Source organism: Crocuta crocuta, unplaced genomic scaffold (assembly GCF_008692635.1).
Source record: "Crocuta crocuta isolate KB4526 unplaced genomic scaffold, BGI_CrCroc_1.0 scaffold218, whole genome shotgun sequence".
Classification (NCBI taxonomy): domain Eukaryota; kingdom Metazoa; phylum Chordata; class Mammalia; order Carnivora; family Hyaenidae; genus Crocuta; species Crocuta crocuta.
The window spans coordinates 7,116,000-7,141,644 of NW_027533170.1; the positions used below are offsets into that span (position 1 = coordinate 7,116,000).

Here is a 25,645-nt window from a genome sequence, read left to right on the forward strand (position 1 = left end):
TTTTTAAATTAAAAAAAATTTTAAGTACACAGGAAGTAAACACGGGAGTGTAGACCACTCTTTTCAAAGAGCCTAGCAATAAAGGGAAGCTGGAGGACAGAAATTAAGGAGGATACAGGACCACAATAAAATACGTTTCCCTTCAAGAATGAAAACTGCCCTCACAACACAGTATCAACAAGAGTGGGTGGACAAGGAGAGGATGGAAATATAGACAGATGAATGAGCAGGCAGGTCTCAGACAACACAGAAATGGATGCTCTCTGCTTCAGAAAATTCCCCAACTCCTATTAGAATAAATATAATCATGCCAAAAAGTATACTTTCACGAAAATCCTAGAAGAAATCTGACAATTTAACTTACTATAGATCACTGGACAACTTCCAAAGTATCTTATAAAAAGATTTACATCCAAGGCGGCACTAGAAAGAATAAGTTTCAAAGTTGGGTGCTTTTGCAACAGATCTCTTAACTTTGTAAGTAAAAAATCACTAAATCGATCCCTTTCATGTACTTCGTCCTGCGGTAAACAAAAAATAAAACCATGGAATAGTTAAAACATATGGATGACTAAGTCTTTAAAATTATGGGGCTGCTGGGTTTTATAGCAATTCAAATTAAACGTGAACAAGGCCGATCAGTACTGTGAAAGTGTTGTATTGGACAATTCAGAAATAGTCAGACATTAACAACCGACTGTGCATAACAAAGCACTGCTGCTTAACAGAGTATAAAAGACACACAAACTACAACAAATTCTGAATGAGTGGAGTCTAATTTAATGTATTTTTAATAAATACAGAATTTATTTTAAAATTCAATTAGCATCAGGGTACAGGTGCACCGCCCTTTGGTCTGAATGCGCAAAACAAATAAGTTTCCTAAAGCTGCTTATTCAAGCTTCTGAAACTTAATCTAATCCAATTGTTTTCTGACACAAACTGGATAAAAGCTTACAATTTTTTAATAAGGTGGTAATTCACCTATTTCATCAGCAGCTACTTAATTTAACAGTTTAACTATGAAGTTAAATGACTAAACAGTGAAGACTGGGAAATACGTATTAGCTAGAGGCGGAATCAGATGACTCAAAAGAGGAAAAAAAAGAAAATTTTCACCATTCTGGGGAACGCTAAGGAGCTGTATCATTTTCACATATAAAAAGCACTTTTTAAAAATCTACCTACTTACTGAATTTGCCCTCGTAAAACCTAATGGTAAGAATTATCTTTACTTAATACAAGTAAATTTTATTTCTAATAATTATAAGCAATAAAAAGTAACTTCATTATAATACCTGTTCAAAAAAGATTGGCTCTCCCCCATCCTATTCTAAAAATATAATTAATTACATAGTCAGATTGTTAAGTGCTTTGAGTTGTAGAGGGCAAACTCAGCAGTATTCTTACCACAATGACATGTGTTACAGTTGACAGTGTACTATCTCCTGCCATCAATGTACGAAGCAACACCCCATTAGTGCAAAATGTCAAAAGTGTCTTTGGAGAAACCCTTTAAAAAAAAAGAAAAGAAAGCACACAATTATAACTCTTATACATAAAACACGATCATATTACATGTTAATCTCATATATACTTTAATAAATGTTAAAGTCACTAACAATAGTGTAGTGGTTTGAATGCTTTATTAGCCAAGTTATGTGAAATATGTGTTTCATATCTGACAAACTCGCAAAATTTTTATTACTAACAGCCTTTTATTAATTGATTATTTTAAGAAACCATTAAATAGATTTTTAAAAAAAATGAACCCTAAAGAGGAAAAATAATTTGTGTTTAATCATAAATCCCTCTATGAAATGGGATTTGTACCTATGGCCCAAACTCTTTCTCCAACTACGTATTCACAACCTTGTTAAGTTCAGACATGACCTCAATGTCCTATCCAAGACTTACTTGGAGCAAAATGACCATCTAACTTTTCAACTAACATAGTCTCTATATTTAATGAAATATAAACATTAATCTTTTCTAAGAATGCTAGGCTACAGGAGAACCATTGTTACCTGCTTTCTAATCGGATCTGATATCCAATTGTTTGACCAATCCTTTCTCTTCTCTCTGCAGCAACTCTTTCGGCCACAGCAATAGCCGCTAACCTTCTTGGCTGGGTACAAAATATACGGCAGGGGATACCATTTTTAAAGCAATCATCTAAAAGGAACTGAGGAATCTGAAATGAAAGTTTTAAAGTGCTGTAAAATGACATGACTATACAGGCAGAAAATCCAAGTCAATCACAACTGAAAAACTATTGGAATTAGGAAAGTTCTGTAACATGTCCAAATATAATCATAAAACCAACAACTTTCATGTAACTTCCAATGATCAGCTAGAAAATGTTGTTTTCAAAGAACTGATTCACAAGAGAAACTAAAACTTAAATATTAAAAGCGAATTCATACAGGGGCGCCTAGGTGGCTCAGTTGGTTAAGCCTCCGACTCTTGGTTTCAGCTCAGGTCATGATCTCATGGTACGTAGTTCAAGACCCCGTAGGGCTCTGCGCTGACAACAGGGACCCTGCTTGGGATTTTGTCTCTCTCTCTACCCCTCCCCTGCTCACTCCTTCTCTCTCTCAAAATAAATAAACTTTAAAAAAGCATTTGTGAAAAACTAAATTCACAAAGGAATCATTAAGGCTTGCACAAAGATGACTATAAAATACAACTAAAACACACAAACTGAATAAAGAAATAGGACACAGACTTGAGTGGAAATAATCAATACTTCAAAAACGTGAATTCTGGGGCACCTCGGTAGCTCAGTTGGTTGAGCGTCCAACTTTGGCTCAGGTCATGATCTCAAGGCTCATGAGTCTGAACCCCATGGCAGGATGTATGCTGACAGCTCGGACATTGGAGCCTGCTTTGGATTCTATGTCTCCCTCTCTCTCTGCCCCATGCCTGCTCTGCTCTGCCTCTCTCTCACTCTCTATCACAAATGAATAAACATTAAAAAAAAAAAAAGATATATGTATGTGTCTGTATATGCATGTGTATATACACATACACCTCAAATGAAAGAATATGTAAATGTTTTAAGTTTTTTTTTTCTTTTTTGGGTTTTTTTGTGGGAAGAGCTGGGGAGAGGGGCAGGGGAGAGTGAGAGAGAATCCCAAGCAGACTCCATACTCAGCACAGAGCCCAATGCAGGGCTAGATCTCACAACCTTGGGATTATGACCTGAGCTGAAATCAAGAGTCAGATACTCAACCAACTGAGACACCCAGGCGCCCCAACAGTATGTAAATTTAAATTGGAGAGAAGCTATTATCAAATTGCCCTCCAAAACAATTTATACTCGTATTAGTAAAGCAGAGGATGCTGTTTTCCCAATACCTATACAAATACTGGATATCATCAATGTTTTAATTTCTGGCCATCTGATAGCTGAAAAATATAATCATTGTTTTGATTTCATTTCTTTAACTGTAAGTGAGACAGAGCAACATTTCATACATGTTTTAGCCTCTAGGATTTTTTAAAACTTGACTAGTTTATCCAGAAGCATAAATGAATACAAATCAGGAAACATTTAAGAGAATAAACCAGAATATTATGCTACATACTGCAAAATGACAAAAAGCAAAAAGAGGGATCCTGGTGCAGAAATAATTAAAGATACGTAACAAAAATTCCAGAAATGATCCAAGTACTATAGAAACTTCGTATTTGATCAAAAGTGGTACCTTAAGCGAAGGGGGAAAGAATAAGTAAATAAAAACTATTATTTTAGAACTAGATATTAACACGAAGAAAGTAGTAAGATAGATTCCTACCTGACATGATATTATAAATTCCAGATGGATTTTTAAAACTATAAATACAAAAATACTAGAATAAAATACTTATAGGAAAATGTTTTTTAACCTTGAGGTAAGAAATACCTTTCTTAGCATGACTCAAAGCCCTAAAAATAAGACTGACAGATATGACTAAATAAAAATGTAAAACTAGGGGCGCCTGGTGGCTCAGCAGGTTAAGATCCGACTTCGGCTCAGGTCATGATCTCACCGTTCGTAGGTTCGAGCCCCACGTCAGGCTGTGCTGACAGCTCAGAGCCTGGAGCCTGTTTCAGATTCTGTGTCTCCCTCTCTCTCTGACCCTCCCCTGCTCGCTCACTCTCTCTCTCCCAGAAATAAATATTTTTTAAAAATAAATAAATAAAAATGTAAAACTAATACACAAGATACCATAAAGCAAAGCTAAAGAGCAAACAAAAAAACTGAGAGAAATCATTTTTAGGGTATCTAACAGATAACAGGCATGCAGGCATAATATTTCAAGCACCACTAAATACCCTGCTGGTTATAACAACAGTATTCTCTACCTTAGCTTGAAAACCCAGACTCAGGAGGCCTCAACCCCTGCCTCCCTATTCCCAGAAGAGCCAAAGCTAACTATGTAGGAGGCTTTTTCAGAGGAGAAGACGACTTTGTCTTCCCAGAAGATAAACCCTCTACTCTGCTTTATGAGGCAGATAGCAACCCCAAACCACAGACAGGTTGGGACCTGCGCAGGCCTCAATGCCAACAGTCAACACTATATTAACATTTGTTATTATTAGTATTGCTGTTAATTTAGCTCCTATGTACAAAACACTGACAGGCGCTTTACAGACCTCTCTAAACTTCACGGTGAATGGGAGCAAGTATTAGCTCCATTTTACAAGTGAGGGCTCTGGCTCACAGAGGTTAACAAGACTCGTCTGGTCCATATTCTGTTCGTGATACAAACCACATCATGGCTTCTATTTAAATGGAGGCCTAAGGTGCTAGTTTAAAAATATTTTAAAACATTTCCTTTCTACCAATTCTCAAAATGTACTCCCAGTAGAAATTTATTTCTGAAATACCCATTAAAGTATCCAAAGGGGTTGTTTTTGTTAAAATACATGTTGTTTAAATCTGATATAAAACTACCATGCAGAGGGGCGCCTGGGGTGGCTCTGTTGGTTAAATGTCCGACTTTGGCTCAAGTCATGATCTCACAGTTTGTGAGTTCGAGCCCCATGTCCAGCTCTGTGCTGACAGCTCAGGGCCTAGAGCCTGCTTCGGATTCTGTGTCTTCCTCTCTCTCTGTCCCTCCCCCACTCACATTCTGTCTCTCTCTCTCTTAAAAATAAATAAATATTAAAAAACAACAACTACCACGTGGGAAAAAAAAAATTTTTCTTCCATGAACAACAAAAAAGAAACCAACCTGTGTAGTCTTTCCAGACCCGGTTTCTCCTACGATCAAAACTACTTTATTTTCTTTAATTATTTTAACAATTTCTTCTTGTTTCTCAAACACTGGCAGAGACTGCCTGAAAGAATCAAATTCAGATTCTCCTCTTTTCACTGGAATCTGAGGTATGCCATTGTTGAGTCGCCCACTCGTTTTGCTCATTTCCCGGTTTTCTTTGAAAATGAATAAAAGAACAAAAAGATTTATGATCAACATTTTTTAAAGAGTGGTAAACACAAAGATAAGTAATTTCTCTATTCAGTCTATGTAAAGTTAGCAAGCAGTAGCTGTGTGTTGTACTCTATGCTCATTATTCTTTAAAAAATAAGTTACAAAGTTCAGTAGTAATTAGAAAGCAAATTTCTAAAAGGACTTCTGGTGCATAATATTTACAAATAAACAAAAACCAATCACTCCATAACCATTAAAAAGAAAACGTGATTCTGATATCCTAAAAACAGTTTTGAGGCTTGCTTCTGTCAATAATGACACAAAAAATTAAAACTGCCTAAGTAACAGTGTGCATTATTTATAAAGTCTGTTATGTACAATATGCAAACACATTGTGAAAAGAAAAATATTGTGTGTTTAAAGCTAAATATGTAAGATTATATGAATAGAATAATATGTGTAACTATAAAGTCTTCATGCTTAACAAATTTCCTAATTGAGAATTTTCACCAAGCTACATTTAATTAACAAGACAAGAAAAAAAGAGCATCACGTGTTTTTTATTTCTCACATAACTCAAAACATTTTTGTGTGCATGGATTTAAAACTTAAATCCCTCGCTATCTAGAACCGTCTATTTTCTAAACTCTGCAAACCTATTCCAACAGACAATGGAAATTATGAAATCTGTTGCTTTAGGTCTTTAGGGATCTTCTCACTAGGAAGTTATTTCTCCAAATGATAAAATCACAACTTCATTCTATAACCTAAATATATCAATTATCTAGCCTTCAGCAAGTTAGTGTACTGAAGACTCTGTCCTCTTACCTGAAGCTAAAGCCCCAGTTCAAACCCACACTCATCAGCGGGCCTTGCCAGCATTAATACAGGAAAGTCCAGACCTTGGAGCCAAATCCCAGCTCTGCAGTTTACAGGCTGGTTGAGTAGCCTTGAACAAATTATTTAACTGCTCTGCACCTCAGTTTATTCACTCCTGAAACAGGAAATTCTTACCTTGGGAGGGTTGCTGTGAGGTCCTCTATAAAGAGTTTAGTATACTGCCTAGCACATAGGAAGTGCTCAATAAATGACAGCTGTTAACGTGACACTTAAAAGACTTGTCTAACTGAATGACATGCCTTAACACTGCATTTCATTCCCAAATTTTCACAGTTCTTTATCATTTCTAACAGACCATTCAAACTGAGAAATCTCATTGCATCTTTGTTGTTTTTTTTTAATTTATTTAAAATGGAAAAAGAACAGTCATCAATTAATAGGATAAACAAGGAAGCTCCCCAGAAAATACATACCAGCTTCAACTGCAAACACATTTCCTCTTTCTGTTTTAGGCAGAAGTTCAGTACGCTCTTTATTGGTGACAGGAAATCTCTGAATTAGGCTCCTAACAGCATGTTTTGTATTATGAGTCAAATTACAGGTCATCATTGCATGAGCTGTTTCTGATCCATCTTTCTTCTTCACAGTTAGGTATCTATTTGCTCCCTTTCTGAATATTAATAAAAATCATTTATTTACTATATATAGTCAATTGGTTCACATATGATGTACGCCTACTTCGACAACACGCCTTAAGAAAACATTGAAAAAAATCTAAATGCTTTGGGAGAAGATGCTAAAAATCCCCAAAAATTCAATAAGGCGGGAGTTTGGTGCTGAAGTGGCCAAAAGACCATTTTCCATTAAAATTTCAAAATGCTACCAATCCAGTTTTTAAACCACAAAAATGGCTTACTTACCCACAAATGTTACAGTCTTGTCTTAGCAGACTTCATGGTGGATGAAACATCACCAGTTAGTATATGCTGGAAGCATACAGAGGGAAAAAAACAATCTGAAAAGAATCTCAAAATGATAATTAAAAAGTTATGATTCACTGTCCAGACTACTATTTCCCACTGAACGCTTCCATAGGATACTGGTAATGTCACATCCCATGAAAACCTGTTAAGAGAACCAAGCTTAGTGGTTGGAGCAAAAAAGCATAAATCGACATTACTGATAAGTATTTTCATATGCATATGGGGGGGAAGAAATTTTTCACAGCTTCTGGCTCTAGCTTTCAGTTATAAGATAATAATGATTTATAACTCTTCTCAAATTATTTGATGTAGGTATATTGATTTCTTCAACTGGTCCATACTGACAATGTCTTTTATGACTTTTGTAGCTTCAAGAGTACGAGGTATAATGTTATACAAACAGAAAGTCCTCAAATGTGTTTTGAATGATTTAATAATATATGTCTACAATCTCGGACAATATTGTACTAGTAAAGAGCGTAGGCTCTAAAAGCATACCAATCTGGGTTTGAATCCTAGCTCTACCACTTAGTAGCTGTTGGGACCATAAGCAAATTATTTAACACCTCTGAGCCTAAGATAATAATAATACCTGACTCAAAGGATTATTCATATCATTAAATAAGATAATACATGTAAAGGGCAAACATCTGTTACAGAGTAAGCACTAAATGAATGAAAGCTGTTACTGTAATTATAGTCTGGGGGAAAAAAATCACTTTTTATTTTTAAAAAGTTACCCAAAATATTTCATAAAATGTTCTATCATTTGTTAATGTCACTATATTACAGAAATGAGCAATAAATCCACAAATATAATGAAAAATATATGTATAATTTTCCTAATTTTCATTAGTCTTAGAATTTTGAACAAAATCTTCACTGTAAAAATAATATAAAACTGGAAATTAACCTATTCAGTTTTAGCTTTCTTAAGTGACGATTTTGATTTACCAAGGTTTTTAATTTCTGGAAACGTTTTATGGAATGCTTTAATGAATTTTATGCTTTCCGTGCTATCATCTACTCTCTAACAATTATGGGATCAAGATGAAATAACTAAATTTAACCTGATTAGGAATTTCAGTTATTTCCACAGTAAATCAGAATTACTGGATTCTAAAGATGATCTCTGTAGTAGGTTCTTTTCCATGGACCTTTCTGAAAATTCAGCACAGTCATTATAGACTTAATCATTCATTCCCCACTTACTTCATAAAGATTTTAAGTGCAGAGGGCAGGAAGTGTGCTGGAATGGTCACTAGAGCAAGACTCAGTAGGCTTGTGTTCAGAGCTAGTAATAAAAATCTTTCAACTAACTAGCAATGTAATCAAAAATCGGTTTCTCTCTCTGACACTGCATACAAGTTAGTTCAAAAATCTCTACTATTTCTGTCAGTTCCAAGATGCTTTAATTTTCTTGAAAGCCGTCTTAGGAAAGTGATGCCGTACTTCACCTGTAACTAATTTTATTTCATTCATTCATCCGATCACTAATCATATATTAAGCAACTATTCTACGTCAGGCATTATGCTGGAAGCCGGGGTTACAAAGTTAAGTAAAATATACTCTCCTCAATAAGCTCACAACTAAAATCGGTCAGATTCGAACTTTCCTAACATAGGCTGCCTACTAAGAATATAACATTTATGTATAAAAAGAACCCATACTGAGCATGTGTGAGGACTCACCCATTACCATTTAAAATTTACCGAATTCATTTTGAACATGGATGAGGGGGCAGAAAGATATTATCAACTTGGTAGTTTTTATGTTTTAGTACAGGATTCTACTTGCGGCTCTCAACGCTCATTCCTCCCATATTTAGTAACACAGTGACACTGATAAATGATAAAAAGATAAGTGAAATGTTTGGTCAAATATGTGCCTCATTGTTTTGAGGATGAAAACATTCAATCCAGCAGACATCTGTCCTAATACACCCTGAGGTTTCACTTTGTTTTCATCCCAAAGTGGCACTACTCTGAACAAAACCATTATAAGACTCCTTTTCAAAGCAAAGTTAACTAGAAACTAGCTGCAAAACGTGGAAGAGATGCTAAATAAATTAATATCACAATAATTTTTTCAAATAATGAAATGCAAGCTCCATATGCACTTTTTAAATATAAAAGTAAATATGCTAAAATTATAGGTGTGAACACCATAATATCTAATTTCCAAAGTGTGAAAATAGTCAATATGTGCTATAATGAAGTTCTGGCATTTCAATGGCTTCTCCCTTTTAAAGAAAAATAACTCATCAAATTTGATGCAATTTTAATGTTAATCAATTTATACAGCATGTTACTCAATATTTAACTCAAATACTGCCCTATGCCTTACTATTCTCCACTCTCCAAATCTGTAAACAGTTTAAAAACTCAGCTAAGGAGCCAAAATCTGAAATGACTTAAAAATCTCACAACAACCCAGGCCTTAATATCTCAAAAAATAATACATATTCGTATGATGCTTTGCCAATGCACAATTTCCTATTTCCTTAATTTATACTTCCATTATGCAGAAAGATGCAACGACCTAACTCCAAACCATTTTCTTCCCAATACTGTAATACAGAACTGCAAATGTATTAAAGTCTGTATCATACTAATTTATACTTTCTTTTATGACTACATGGAAATTAATAAACCAAGCAGTTAGCTCTGACACTAAAAAAAGTTGCTCTCATATCATGGACACTATAATTGTGGTATATTGTTCATCCTGTGACTTTGCACTATAAGCAACTTAAAGATGAGACCTATCTAATAATTCCGTTTTAACTGCTCTCTGCTCCTAGGACATTACCATGAACTCACTGTGAACATCAAAAACTTGAGGCACCTGAGTGACTCAGTTAGTTGAGTATGTGACTTCAGCTCAGGTCATGATGTCACAGTCCATGGGTTCGAGCCCCACATAGGGCTCTGTGCTGATGGCTCGGAGCCTGGAGCTGCTTCAGATTCTGTGTCTCCCTCTCTCTCTGCCCTTCCTCCCCTCTCTCTCTCAAAAACAAACACTTTTTAAAAATGTTTTAAAAAAACTAATTAAAATTTAACTATGTTCAAATCCTGGCTCTGCCACTCACTAGCTGTGTGGCTTTGGGGAAAAAAATTTAATGTCTTCAACCCTGAACTGCATCATCTGTTATACAGGTACTAGGAATTATTACTAGAACATACTGATTAAGACTATTGTGAGGATTAAAGAACTTACTTAGGGCCACCTGACTGGCTCAGTCGGTTAAGTGTCCAACTTCAGCTCAGGTCATGACCTCACAGTTCACGAGTTTGAGCCCCGTGTCGGTCTCTATGCTGCTAGCTCAAAGCCTGGAGACTCTTTGGACTCTGTGTCTCCCTCTTTCTCTCAACCCCTCCCCTGCTCACACTCATGTCTCGTTCTCTCAAAAATAAACATTAAAAAAAATTTTAAGTAACCTACTTAAAGCACCTAGATTAATGCCTTTTGGACAAAAAATACTTAATAAATGTTGTCATCATTACTCTTGGGCACCACAGGTGATTTCTTTTCAATGGATGGCCCAAAATTCACTTTTAACCAATTTCTCCTATTTAAAGTAGAAGCAGAAAAGGAGAGTGCAGCACACATCTTTCCCAGGGAAGAGGCAAGGGAGGCAATAACCCGAATCTGAAAAGGGGGCTTTCGTGCAGAGCCTTCTGGTCAGGGTGGCTACAGCACGGGGGTACCTATGCAGTACGGACTTCAAGAAGAAACTCGTACTTGGAAAACCTATTTTCATGTAATTTATAGCTTCTCTTTCCGTAAGTCTTTAACAAAGTCCATTTTGTAAATTTCATTTCGCATAACTTGGACTAACAAGAACTGGAAAGAAGTTGTTTTGTTCGTGAACAAGTCAAAGAAAGTGTGCTCTTAAAACCAAAACACAGAGACCTCAGTTGAAGAAAAAATTTTAAGGAGGTGAAATTTTGGTATGGGAAAATTTGACTAAAATTTCAAAGAAAACCTAAGGCTACACTAACAGTAACATAAGTTTACTCCAACAAGAATATTTTCACCAAAAGATGAGCAATTATAGAAAGGAAACTGGAAAGTAGTCATCAGTTGCAAAATAAATTCAACTCTTCAGGAGGGAATGAAAAACAAAATCCAACACGCATGGCTGCATTTTGAAAGAAAGGAGAGCAAAAAGGAGAAAGCGATGAGGAAAAAAATGTCAACTATCACTCAGTAAACTTAAAATCTATTTTTTTTTAAATTTTTTAAATGTTTTTATTTATTTCAGCGTGAGCAGGGGAGGGTCAGAGAGAGAGGGAGATATAGAATCCGAAGCAGGCTCCACGCTCTGAGCTGTCAGCACAGAGCCCGACATGGGGCTCGAACCCACAAACCATGAGATCATGACCTAAGCCAAAGTTGGATGCTTAACTGACTGAGCCACCCAGGCTCCCCTTAAAATTTAATTTTTTAATGTTTCTTTATTTTGAAAGAGTGAGAGAGTGCACAGAGGGTGAGGGGCAGAGAGAGAGAAGCACAAGCAGGCTCCCCACTGTCAATGCAGAGCCAGACACAGGGCTCAATCTCACAACCATGAGATCACAACCTGAGCTGAAATCAAGAGCCGGAGGGTGCTCAACCAACTGAGCCACCCAGGTGCCCCAGAATATATTTTTTTAAACCTTGTAAAATGCTGAAAATAAACTACAGAATCCAAACTAAAACAAAGAGACATTCTTCACATCCTACATTTAAGAAATGTAGATTCCAAAGCTAGAGAACCGCGAAGTGAGAGACTGGGAGTTGAATCCAGGATTCCTGACTTTTCCTCCACACCTGGCTCTCTCTCAAATACCTATTAAGGAACCATGATGCTAGGTACATAAAANGGAGGGGGAGCAGAAAAACTAACTTACTAAGTTAATGAAGTTATGCTAGGAACTAAGGGGGGAAAAAACCTCTTACTCAAAGGTGAACAGAAAAACCCATGAAAATATAAGTCAGGTACAAATTCTCATACAAATAAAAAGAAAGAAAGAAGTTCTTCATACATACGAAAACAAGGAAAGGCATTTGAAAATCACAAGGACCACGAGATAAACACTGTATTGCCTTTAATCAAAGATAAAAAGGGGAGGGAGAGCAGTAAGAAATTTCCTAAGAGGGTCTGTCGAGCACTAGGAATAGCAACTAGGGACTAGATAAGAAAGCAGGGTTGGCTTGCCTCCCTTAGCATCTTTTTCCTCTCTTCAGTGTCTTCTCACCCACCTTTTTTTGTCCTGATAACTTCTACCCTGCTCTCTACCTTTCCCCAGGTTTCTCCATTCTGGATTATCCCTTAAACAACTGTGGTACTGAAGACAAATAGAGGGAGTCTACTCCAATGGACTTCTTTCCTAAAAGTAATTTCTTTTTCTTTTCTTTTTTTTTTTAAGTAGGCTCCACACCCAGTGCAGAGCCCCCACCCACCCACAGGGCTTGAACTCACCACCCCGAGATCAAGACCTGAGCTGAGATCAAGAGTCAGACACTTAACTGACTGAGCTACCCAGACACCCTTCTAAGAGTAATTTCTAATGGTCATTTCTAAGTTAACTACTTAGAATTCAAAACCAGTTTAACCACAGAAATGATGTAGCTGCAGAACCATGTCTTTACAACAGATATTTCTAGGACAGACCTGCAACCTCTTATCTAGAACTTTTTTTTTTTTTTAATGTTTACTTATTTTTTGAGAGAGAGAGAGACAGAGAATGAGCAGGGGAGGGAAAGAGAGAACAGGAGACACAGAACTGGAAGCAGGCTCCAGGCTCCATGCTGTCAGCACAGAGCCTGACATGGAGCCTGAATCCCCAAACTGCAAGATCATGACCTGAGTGGAAGTCAGAAGCTCAACCAAATGACTGAGTCACACAGGCACCCCTACACCTCTTAAACCCAAGCAACAATGAAAACTCGAAGATCTCGGTTTGCAAGGTGAAAATTAATAAACAGAAACCTCATTAAAGTGGACTGGGGATGCTAGAAGGGGAGGTGGTAGGGAAGCCAAAACCACTCATGTCAATTACAGGAAAAATTGTCAAAGAAGGAAAGAAGATTCAATTACAGACCCCAACAGAAAAAGGTGTACATTGCATCCTCTGTAAGAAGTCAACCACCCCAGCAACTCAGCCAATTGAGAAACCAACATCACCCTGAATTTCTTGCTTCTCTCCAATGGACTTTTGTTCAAAACAACCCCTCCCAACTTCCTCCTCCCTCTCCATAAAATAATGTTCCTCTCCTCTGTTTGTTGGACTTTCGGATGGTTTTGTAGTAGTGTGCTTGTCCTAGATCGCAACTCTCTATTTCCTTAGAAACCCACCTTTTGCTGGTAAAATAATTTTTTTTTAATTTTTAATGTTTATTTTTGAGAGACAGAGAGGGAACATGAATGGGCGAGGGGCAGAGAGCAAGGGAGACACAGAATCCAAAGCAGGCTCCAGGCTCTGAGCTGTCAGTACAGAGCCCGATGCAGGGCTGGAACCCACAATCTATGAGATCACGACCTGAGCCGAAGTCAGTCACTTAACTGACTGAGCCACCCAGGTGCCCTGCCAGTTTTATCTTTAAAGCTGACAGTGGCAACTTCAGTTGATACCAAAGCCTTATTACACTGACATGAGGCTATTTCCAGTATTTATCTTACTGGGAATATCCTATGTTTTCTGGCAGAAATATTGTGGTTAAAGGTGCCTTTAACTTATGAGGGTTATTACATAACATATTACAAATATACCCTAAAATGTTTCTAAAATCTGAATCTCAAAATCTCCTTGGTCCAGGTGTTTTTGGACAAACGATTATGGCCCTGTACTCCTTTCATTTTCAAGTGCAGTATTTAACCTACCCAGAGGACTATGCCATGGGCATGCCCAAAACCTACCACTGCTTCCAGCACTGGCCTTAGTGATGTTCAAAAGGCACACTCACCTAAGCTAAATCCCATCTCACTCAGTAACATATTCCTGTGGACATTCAAATACCGGACATTCCTACATCAAACACTTTCATCTTAAGACTTTCCTGCTGTTTATTAATATACTAACCTAACAGTCATTTGTTTTCTATCTTCTTAACCTAAACCTTGGTAAACTGAAATTTTATCTTCCTTTGCCCTCTCAGTGGCTCTTAACCAGAGGCAATTTTGCTCCCCAGGGAACATTTTGACACTGTCTAGAGGCATTTCTGGTTGTTGAAACTGTGGGTGGAGGTGTTCCTGGCACATAGCAGATAAGGTTAGATACACTTCTAAACATCCTACGATACACAAAACGCCCTCCACAATAAATAACTATCCAGTCTAAAATGTTCATAGTACCAATACTTAGAAACTCTGCTATATATCAATCCCACCATCTTTATTCCCAAAATGAAATCATTCCACATAATTTCAGAGTTCTTCAATTTGGATGATTCAAGTGACCTTTTTCGCCCTTACAGATCAGTGACCTGCAAAAAATATATACTGTTTCTTCCTGGTCCATTCTATTTAATCATTTCTAATCATCAGATTCTTAAGTCAGTAGGAAAGAAAACAACGATAATGTATTCTAAAGTTACCATTAGAGAGGTGCCTGCGTGGCTCAGTCGGTTAAATGTCTGACTTCAGCTCAGGTCATGATCTCACGGTTCTTGAGTTCGAGCCCCACACTGCGCTCTGTGCTGACAGCTCAGAGCCTGGAGCCTGATTCAGATTCTGTGTCTCCTTCTCTCTCTGCCCGCCCCCCCACTCATGAGCTTTCTCTCTCAAAAAAATAAACATTAAAAAATAATTTAAAAAAAATTAAGTTACCATTACAGTACGGTAACCTTAAAATAAATAGTTCTGTAAACAACTGTACTTATTTTTAGTCCATCCACTCTTTTTAAAAAACGAGACTTGGTTTCTATGAAAAAAGAAAATATTCTCATCAAGCAAGCAACTTCAGCTTTTAAACTATTTTTCTTACATTTAATTTTTTTTTTTACCCCTAAGGGAAAACAAAAAATGGAAGGATAAGAGGAAAAGGAAAAAGCTGAGTTTGGTACAGACATAAATCAGTATCTACATACAATATAATTAATGTGAATCTAAAACAGGAATAACTACTTAAATGTAGTCAGAAACACTTCTTTTTTCTTTTCTTTTTTTGGCAAATAATTCTTTTTAAATAAGAAAAGCTATCAGCTTACCCTTTACTTTTAGAGACCAAACCAAGAGACTGACTCAATCGATGAATAAAGGCTCTTTCAGTACTGGTCAAAGAAGAAGGAAATTCCATTTCTACATAGAAAAAAACAAACAAACACAAAGTACCATTTGGGAATACACAATTTTCTTTCAAGGTACTTCAATATACACACACAGATATAAAATACGAAAAAAATCATACAAATAATCAAATTTACGTTATGTGAAAAGTAGATATTAATACAATAACCGCTAAATGTCTATCACAGTTGCGATATTAGTAAAAATTAAGGCTAAACGTGATAGAAGGCTCTAATGTTCTCCAAACATTACTCGTATGTGTGCTGGAATCTTCAATAGGTCTGACGACGGATGAACACATTTTACTCTCGTCCTTACTCGCTTCACTAACAAAGGGCTCATTTCCTCCCATGATGAAGTATGCTCAAGGATTACGAATGCTCAACGTCAAACCGCACATGGCCTTTGCTTTCCAGACTGCACAGACTTCTGTCAGACTGGATTTGTTGTTCGACACTATTGCTGAGACCGTGTGTAATATAAGTTCATTCTGTCCAGGTCATTGCCTGTTGTGGACCGTAAACTCCTCGAGTATCGAACGGGTCCCCTATTGAAGGCAGCAAAGCGGACTGGGCACTGGATATGTTGTACGGACGCCCGCGCGTGGGCTACTCGCTCTGCACTGTATGACCCAAGACGAGCAGCCTTCTAACCTTAAGAGGTGTGAGAAACGTTTTCATCTACCAAAGTCTGACTGTTTTCAAGTGTTTAAGGGTGATGCTCTCGGGATTTAAACAACACACGGCGTATCGCCAATGCATGTATTTGCCTGGTTTCCTTCTACCCTTCTACGTCTGTAGTTTCTCACCTAAGACTGACACAATTTACTTAAAAAAAAAAAAATGTAGGGACGTACCAATACCTAAAAACTGTCGCTAAGCCGCCCCAGGCTGCCCACAGGCCTCTCTGAGGGGAAAGAAACGCCTCTGGCAAGAGAGCAACCCGACTCCTGTCCCCTTGTCGTTAATGCCGGGCAAGTGTCTTAACCCTGCGGATGCGCAGGACGCCACGCATCCCACGGGCGCCGAGCGTGGCCCCAGGCCGCCGCGCGGGCCGGCGCGAGTGGGCCGGGGGGTCTGCCCTCCCTCCTCCGAGCCAGCCCCTTCACTCGGTGGGCCGGGCCTTGGGGGAGGCGGGGTCCCTGTCAGGAACCTCACCTCTCTGGTCCCCGTAGCGGAAGCGCTCCAGAGCGATATTGACCGCGATCTTCACCTCCTCGTCTATGCGAATGTCCTTCAGCCCCTTGGCCCGGCGTCCGCCCCCAGGGCCGCCCGGAGCAGGGCCGCCCCCGCCGCCAGGAGCGGGCGGCCGCGGGGAGACGCTGCTCGGCCTGGACATGGCCCGGAGAAGTTCTCCCCGCGGGGGCGCGGCCAGGCCTGCCAGCTGGCGGTCAAGGACGAGGACGGGAGGCCACCGCCGGGACTGGACCGCTCCGCAGACTGCCGGCGCTGGGCCGGGGTCACCGGAGACCTCCTCGCTACCCGCTCACCACAACAGCCCAGAAGGAGCCGGCACCACTGAAGCCCCGGCAAGGCCGGCAGCGCGGGCGTGATGACGTCACCGGGGCCGCGGGCGTCGGTGACCTCAGCGCGTCGGCCGCCCCTCGCGCCCGGTCCGCACCAGGACTATCCCGATTTTCTCTTTCTTCCCGCGTGCCCCCCCACCCCCACGCCTCCCGCACCAAGGGGCTCTCGTGCATCCTTTTATTCAGTCACTCATTCTTTCCTTAAATCCTTCTCGAATTCATTCCGTGAGCTGGTGTGCGCTCGCACCACGTTCCCGACAGGCACTATGCTAAGCCCTAGGTGTACGTTGGGGACCGGACAGACGTGGTTCCTGCCCTCAGGAGACTCACATTCTAGTGGAGTTACCAGATTTAGCACGTAAGGATGCAGGATGCCCGGTTTATTTGCATTTCAGATGACGAACCGTTTTTCTAGTATTCGAATTTCCTACGCAATGTTGGGAACACCTACAGTAATAATAATGATGATAATAATGAGGTATTCTACCCGAAATGCAGTTTTAACAGAGCATCTGTATTTTCTGGGACCACCCTAAATGAAAATGACAGACAATAAACGAGTATATGGTTAAATGATAGTTACAAGCGCTAGGTGAGATGATGGAATAGGAAGGTGGAACCCTTTATTTTGGAAGGTCAAGATTAAGAGAGTTTGCCCTTGCTTGTATACAACTCCATTAACGTAAACTCCATTAATATAAACCTAGTCCCAGCCACCCTAACTGCCTCCACTCGAGCCTTCCCGTGATCCATTCTGTAGAGAGCAACCAGGTATATTTTTAAAAATACAAGCCAAGTAGGATAACCCTCCTGCATAAAGCACTCCAGTAGCTCTTCGTTGCAACTACTAAAACCCCTCAATTTTTTACCATGACCCTCTCAGGATGCTGCCTAAACTGGCCTGTGCCCCACCTCCAGGAATCTCCTCGTCTCCACCACTCACGTGATTACTTACAGTGCTCAAATGCACTACTTTCTTTCTGTCCCTTGCCCACACCAGGTTCATTACCATCAGGGGAACTTTCTTTTTTTTTTTTTTTTTTTAATAAATATTTTTATTTATTTATCAGGGGAACTTTCCACGTTGCATAGTTTCCTCCTGCACAGGACAACCTCCCTCCCAGGACCTCATGTGGATGCCTCTTTCTTGTCACTTAAGGCAGGATTCTCTGTTATCTAGACAGGTTCTCTCACATCAATCTGTTCACATTTACCACTGTTTGAAATTCTTTTATTTATAATTTGCTCTTTTCACTAGAATATAAGCTCAAGAGTAGGAACCTTTGTTATCTTGTCAGTTTCATCAGCAGCTGAAACTGCAGAAACACCTAATAAATATTCATTGGTTGGCCATATTTTAGAATCGGAATTGGGATTGGTCATCTCTATCCTCTGAAAACTTTCTTCATGATCCTTGAGCTCCTAATCTCATTGGTTGGTTGGCTCGAATGAGTTCTGAATATGCAGAAATAGGTTCTACATTCTGTCCCTGGCATAGATATCATTGAACTACGTGAACATTTACTACTACCTTCATCTCTGCGTATCGTAATTTCCTTAGCTGTACAATAATAATACCAGCCATTTATTAAGTGCCCAGGGCACTGTCTTTATTTTCCCAAGCCTCATAAAACCATATGAAGTAGTTACATTACCTCATGACACAGATGGTAGAGATGAGGAAGCAGGCTGGATGGGTTTAAAATAACTGTCCCCCAAAATAAAAAATGATAATAATAATAACTCTGCCAGGGCCATGTTATTAGTAATTAATGAGGTAGAGATAGAAAGCAGGCCCAGCCAATGATGAAGGCCAGATTCATTCCAAGACAAAACTCAAATGTGAGATAATATCTGGATGGCCTTAGATATGCTGTGATAAAACATTTTATTTATTTTTTTACATTCTTTTTTTATCTTATTTTATTTTAAGTAATATCTACACCCAATGTGGGGCTCAAACTCTCAATGGGGAGATCAAGAATCACACACTCCATCAGCTGAGCCAGCCAAGGCGTCCCTGTGATAAAACATTTTATATGGGACCGGACACATTGTTTTCAGTCTCACTCCAAAACTTCTTAGTTTCATCATTTATTGGCTCCACCGTTCATTAGTTTTGTGGCTTGACTACTTACTCTGAAGTTCAGGTTTCCGATCTGTAAGTAGTTATATTTAGTACTCATTTTATAGGATCGTTGTGAATATGGTATGCTACGTAAATATCAAGCATTATTTAATGTCGTGTTCATTCTTTCCTCTCTTTTTTGTACAAATGCCTAAGTGCTTTAGGCTCCACACTGACAGCACAGAGCCTGCTTGGGAGTCTTTCTCTTCCTCTCTCTCTCTCTGCCCCTACCCTGTGAGCTCGGTACGCATGTGTGCTCTCTCGCTTTCTCTGTCTCTCTCAAAATAAAAATATAAAAACACTTTTTAAATGCCTAAATGCTTGGGGTGCCGGGGTAGCTCTGCTGTTTAAGCGTCCAACTTTGGCTCAGGTCATGATCTCACCTCTCATGAATTCGAGTCCCACCTCGGACTCTGTGCTGACAGCTCAGAGCCTAGAGCATCTTTGGATTCTGTGCCTCCCTCTCTCTTTGCCTCTTCCCGCCTGGAGCTCTGTCTCTCTGTCTCTCTCTCTCTCAAAAAAAAAAAACCTAAATATTAAAAAAAAATTAGTAAAAATAAAAAATAAAATGCCTAAATGCTTATATTCCTGGTGCCTACTAATAATATGGAATATGTTCATTCAAATAAAAAGAATACTTGCCCAAAGGTACATAGCAATAAATTATAAGGTTAATCAGCTTCTATATTCTCTGTTTTTTTTCCTTACCCCTGGAAATATCTGGGTGCTAAGGGTGAAACACTGCAATTCTACTTTTTACATAAGCTTCAGAGAAAAAGTTAAAGTAGGGAAGGTATCAGATATTTAAAGGTGATTCCAAGTTATCCTTAGCATAGAATAGATCGAAAGTTTTCATCCTTATTTTTATCATTTAGCATAGTGTAGTCTCATGTAATGATTTAACCTTCCTGTGCTTTAATTTCCTCAACCGTAAAATGGGTCTGACAACATCCATGTCACAGTGTTATTACAGAGATGAAATCAGATTATATTGCCTTTATGCAGATGAAGTGCTTACCATAATTCCTGGCTCACAGCTCAGCCTTAGCATTCTGTTATAGTTTGATGCTTTTTACTTCAACTGACAGAAAATCCAAGCAAAAAAGATGCCAAGTGGGGCAGCTGGGTGGCTCCATTGGTTAAGCATCTGCTTTTGGCTCAGGTCACGAGCTCACAGTTCATAAGTTTGAGCCCCACATTGGGTTCTCTGCTGTCAGCACAGAGCCTGCTCTAGATCCACTGTCCCCACCCCATTTATACTCGCTCGCTGTCTTTAAAAAAACAAAAAACAAAAAACAAAAAACAAGTAAGGACATTTCTTAACTTATATAACAAGAAGTCTAGAGGTAAGGTGGTTCCTGGGTTGATTATTTCAACATGGCCAGCTTACCCCTCAGTCATCCTTGGAGTGTTTGCCCCTCCTCTCTTGGCTGCAGATCTAAGCAATCACATCATAACGCATCACCAAATAAGGGCAAGAAAAGGAAGTACCTTCTGCCTGATGTCCATTTTTTAAAATATTTATTTATGTATTTATTTTGAGAAAGAGAGAGAGAGAGAATGAGGAGAAGTGGCAGAGAGAGGGAGAGAGAGAATTCCAAACAGGCTCCATGCTGTCAGTGCAGAGCCCGACTCAGGGCTCAATCTCATGAATCATGAGATCATGACCTGAGCTGAAATCAAGAATCAAACACTTAACCAACTGAGCCACCCAGGCGCCCCTCTGATTTTTTTTTTTAAATTGAGAGAGAGAGGGTGCAAGTGAGTGAGGGTGGAGAGAGAGAGAGAGAGAGAGAGAGAGNTACCCCTCAGTCATCCTTGGAGTGTTTGCCCCTCCTCTCTTGGCTGCAGATCTAAGCAAACACATCATAACGCATCACCAAATAAGGGCAAGAAAAGGAAGTACCTTCTGCCTGATGTCCATTTTTTAAAATATTTATTTATGTATTTATTTTGAGAAAGAGAGAGAGAGAGAATGAGGAGAAGTGGCAGAGAGAGGGAGAGAGAGAATTCCAAACAGGCTCCATGCTGTCAGTGCAGAGCCCGACTCAGGGCTCAATCTCATGAATCATGAGATCATGACCTGAGCTGAAATCAAGAATCAAACACTTAACCAACTGAGCCACCCAGGCGCCCCTCTGATTTTTTTTTTTAAATTGAGAGAGAGAGGGTGCAAGTGAGTGAGGGTGGAGAGAGAGAGAGAGAGAGAGAGAGAGAGAATTCCATGAGGGCCAGAGAGAAGGGGCAGGGAGGAGAGAGAGAGAAAAGTAGGACTCACCTGAAGTGGGGCTCTAGCTCACCCAATGTGGGGCTCAAACTCACAAACTGTGAGATCATGACCTGAGCCGAGGTCAGATGCTTAATCAGCTGAGCCACCCAGTTGCCTCTCTCAGGTCCTTTTCTAAGAAAGAGAGAAAAACTTTCTCAGAAGTCTCAGGAGTAGAGGGGTGCCCGAGTGGCTCAGTCAGTTAAGTGTCCGACTTCGGCTCAGGTAATGATCTCATGGTTTGTGGGTNAAAATGAATTATAGTCCTTACCAAAATACGAGTTAAAAATGTAAAACTTCTGGAAGAAAGCATAAGAGAAAATCTTTGCAACCTTGGATTAGAGAAAGATTGTTTTTAGATGTGACACCAAAAGCACAAACCATAAAAGAAAAAATTGGGTTTCATCTAAAGTATTTCCTTGAGGCTTCTGAGTGGCTCAGTCAGTTGAGTGTCCGACTTCAGCTCAGGTCATGATCTCACAGTTCATGGGTTTGAGCCCTGCGTCAGGCTCTGTGCTGACCACAGAGCCTGCTTGGAGTTCTCTGTCCTCTCCCTCTCTCTCTGTGCCTCCACTGCTCACGCTGTGTCTCTATCTCACAGAAATAAAAATAAAAACATTTAAAAAATTTTTTTAATTAAAAAAATTAAGTATTTATTTAAGGGGCACCTGGGTAGCTCAGTGGGTTAAGTGTCCGGCTCTTGATAACGGCTCAGATCAAGATCTCACAGTTTGTTAGTTGGAGCCCTGTATAGGGCTCTGCGCTGACCACAGAGCCTGCTTGAAATTCTCTGTCCTCTCCCTCTCTCTCTGTGCCTCCACTGCTTGCTCTCTTTTTCTCTAAATAAATAAATAAATAAAGCACATACTTTTAGGGGCACCTGGCTGGCTCAGTCATTAGGGCACATGACTCTTGATCTCAGGTTGTGAGTTCAAGCCCGACATTGGGCATGGAGCCTACTTTATTAAAAAAATAAAAAATTAAATGGATGCCTCGGTGGCTCAGTCAATGAAGCATCCAACTTCAGCTCAGGTTATGATCTCACAGTTCAAGTGCTGTAGCCCTGGATTTGCCACTCTACTATGAACGTGGTGCCCACTTGGAATCCTTCTGTTTCCTTCTCTCTGCCCCTCCCCAACTTGTGTTCTCTCTCTCTCTCTCTCAAAAATAAACAAACATTTTTTAAAAATTAAAAAGGGATGCCTCGTGGCTCAGTTGGTTAAGTGGCCTACTCTTCATCTAGGCTTAAGTCATTATCTCACAGTTGTGAAATCAAACCCTGTGTCAGGCTCAGCTCTGAGCATGGAGACTGCTTAAGATTCTCTCTCTCCCTCTTCCTCTGCCTCTCTTTCTCTCTCTCTTTCTCTCCCTCAAAAAAAAAAGATAGAAAGAAAGAAAAAGAAAAGATAAAGCACAAACTAGGAAAAAATATTTGCAAAATGACATATCTGATTGAAAAACATGTCCAGAATATATAACTCTCAAACACCATAATAAAACAAACAACCGAATTTCTTAAATGGACCAAGATTTGAACAGGCACTTCACCCAAGAAGATCTATGGATGGTAAATAATCATATTAAAAGAAGTTAACCATCAGTCATTAGAAAAATACAAATCATATCCACAGAGACCCCACTCCATACCTATTAGAATGTCTAACATTAACTGATTTTACCAGCTATTACAGAGGAAGTGGAGGAACTGGAATTCTCAGGCAATTTTGATGGGGGAAAAAAGCACTTTGAAAGACAATTTGTCAGTTTCTCTAAAAAGTACAGTTACTGTAAAACCCAGCCATTCCATTTCCAGGTACTTAGCCACCAAAAATGGAAGCATATGTCCACACAAAGACTAGAACACACATGTTCATAGAAGCTTTATATATAATAACCAAAGAACCCAAGAACCCAAAAGAACCAAAATGTACCCAAATGTCCATGAGCAGGGGAATGGATAAACAAATGGTGTTATGTGCATACAATGGAATGAATGATACTCAACTATAAACAAAATAAACTATTGATACACACAGCAACATGGATGAAACAGAATAGTTATTCTGAATGAAGGAAATCAGACAAAAATAGCACATACTATTTAATTCCATTTATGTAAAACCCTAAAAAGGGCAAACTAATCTATAGTGAGAGAAATCAGATGGGAAGTTTTCCCAGGGATAGGGTAGAGAGGAAGGGATTACAAAGGGGTGTTAGGAATATTGGGGGGGGGGTGATGATATGCTCATTATTTTTATTTTGGTGAGGTTTCCTTTTTTTAATATTTATTTACTTTTGAGAGACACAGAGAGACAAAGCACAAGAGGGGGAGGGGCGGAGAGGGAGGGGGACACAGAATCCGATACAGGCTCCAGGCTTTGAGTTGTCAGCGCAGAGCCCGACGCGGGGCTCAAACCCATGAACTGTGAGATCATGACCTGAGCCAAAGTTGGATGCCTAACTAACTGAGCCACTCAGGCACCCTTTGGTGATGGTTTCAGATGTGTATATATGAGAATATCAAAACTTATGTTACTATGCACTATGACCATGTCCTATTGTGTAGGAATTATACCTTTAAAAATATTTAGGTAAACTATAAGACATTGAGCCAAATAGGTTTTTTTTCCACCTAATATCATAAGGCATAGATGCACTTTTTTTCCTTTATTAAAGTCTTTTGGGGGGGGGTTACCTAGACGGCTCAGTTAAGTGTCTGACTCTTGATCTCAGGGTCATGAGTTCAAGCCCCACATTAGGCTTCCCGCTGGGCATGAAGCCTATTTTATTCGTTTATTTATTTATTTTATTTGAGAGAAAGAGATCACGCAATTGGGAGAGAGGGGCAGAGGGATAGAGAGAGAGACAGAGCTGAGCATGGAGCCTGCCTCAGGGCTCAGTCCCATGACTCTGCTATCATGACATGAGCCGAAATCAAGAGTAGGTCACTCAACCGACTGAGCCACCCAGGTGCCCCAAATAAGTAAAGAAACAAACAAACAAATGTCTTTCTGGGACTTCAGGATATAGACAGAGAGTTGTTATGAGATCTTTTATGTTTAAAATTAAAATGTAATTCCAGTCCACCTTTATATTTTATTATTATTGGAGTGTAGTTGACGCACAACGTTATATTCGCTTCAGGTGCACAACATAGCGATTCAACAATTCTACACATTATGCAGGGCTCCCCGCAATGAGTGCAGTCACCATCTGTCACTATACAGCATGATTACTCTGTTTTTGGCTACATTCCCCTTGCCGTACTTTTCATCGTTGTGACTTATTTATTTTATAACTGGAAGTTTGTACTTCTTATTCTACTTTACCTATTTCGCCAATCGTTCCAACCCTCGCCCTTCTGGTAGCCACCAGTTCTCTGTATTTGTGAGCCTGTTTCAGTTTCTTTGTGTTCATTGGTTTCTTTTGTTTCTTAGATTCCACATATAAGTGAAATCGTACAGTATTTGTATTTCTCTGTCTGACTTATTTCGCTTAGCATACGACCCTCTAGGTCCATCTATGTTGTCATAGATGGCAAATTCCCCCCTCCCTTTTTTTTTTTTTTTTTTTGGAGAGAGAGTGAAAAACAGAGAGAGGGAGACAAAGGATCTGAAGCGGGCTCTGCACTGACAGCAGGCAGCCCAACATGGGGCTCGAACTCACAAATCGCAAGATCATGACCGAAGCAGAAGTCAGACCACAGAGCCACCCAGGTGTCCCTCTCATTCTTTTCTTAAGGCTGAGTGATTCCATTGTATGTAAATACCACTTCTTCCTTCTCCATTCTCTGTTGATAGATACAGGTGGCTTCCGTGCCTTGACATTGTTAATTAATGATGCAATGAATACAGGGGGTGCATATATCTTTTCAAATTAGTGTTTTCATTTTCTTTGGGTGCCCAGTAGTGGAATTACTGGACTGTATGGTATTTCTTTTTTTTTTTTTTTTTTTGAGGAATCTTCTTATTGTTACCACAGTGGTTGCATTCATTTATATTCCCACCAACAGTCCCAAGAGTTTCCTTTTCTTCACATCCTCACCAACACTTGTTTTCTCTCGTCTTTCTGATTCTAGCCATTCTGATTGCTGTGGGGTAATATCTCATTGTGATTTTGTTCTGCACTTTTGTTCCCTGATGATTAGTGATGTCGAGCATCTTTTCATGTGTCTGTTCGCCATCTGTATGTCTTTGAAAAAGTGTCTAT

At 39.4% G+C, this 25,645-nt stretch overlaps 1 protein-coding gene across 4 annotated transcripts in view; it reads right to left on the bottom strand.

Moving 5' to 3' along the window:
* Nucleotides 1–17,050, bottom strand: part of YTHDC2 (YTH N6-methyladenosine RNA binding protein C2) — a 63,744-nt gene extending 46,694 nt beyond the window's left edge. For 2 of the 4 annotated variants that reach the window (XM_077746278.1, XM_077746276.1), the window contains exons 1-7: nt 16,675–17,050; nt 15,439–15,529; nt 6,735–6,931; nt 5,224–5,423; nt 2,028–2,194; nt 1,411–1,513; nt 365–521 (exon numbers count right to left, since the gene is read on the bottom strand). In XM_077746278.1, coding sequence (XP_077602404.1) covers nt 365–521; nt 1,411–1,513; nt 2,028–2,194; nt 5,224–5,423; nt 6,735–6,931; nt 15,439–15,529; nt 16,675–16,855 — 1,096 coding nt within the window. In that variant the 5' untranslated portion in view covers nt 16,856–17,050. Of the gene's footprint in view, nt 1–364; nt 522–1,410; nt 1,514–2,027; nt 2,195–5,223; nt 5,424–6,249; nt 6,322–6,734; nt 6,932–15,438; nt 15,530–16,674 lie in introns of those variants that run through there. The other 2 variants (XM_077746279.1, XM_077746280.1) reach the window with 2 other exon arrangements.
* Between the last annotated feature and the right edge of the window lie 8,595 nt (nt 17,051–25,645).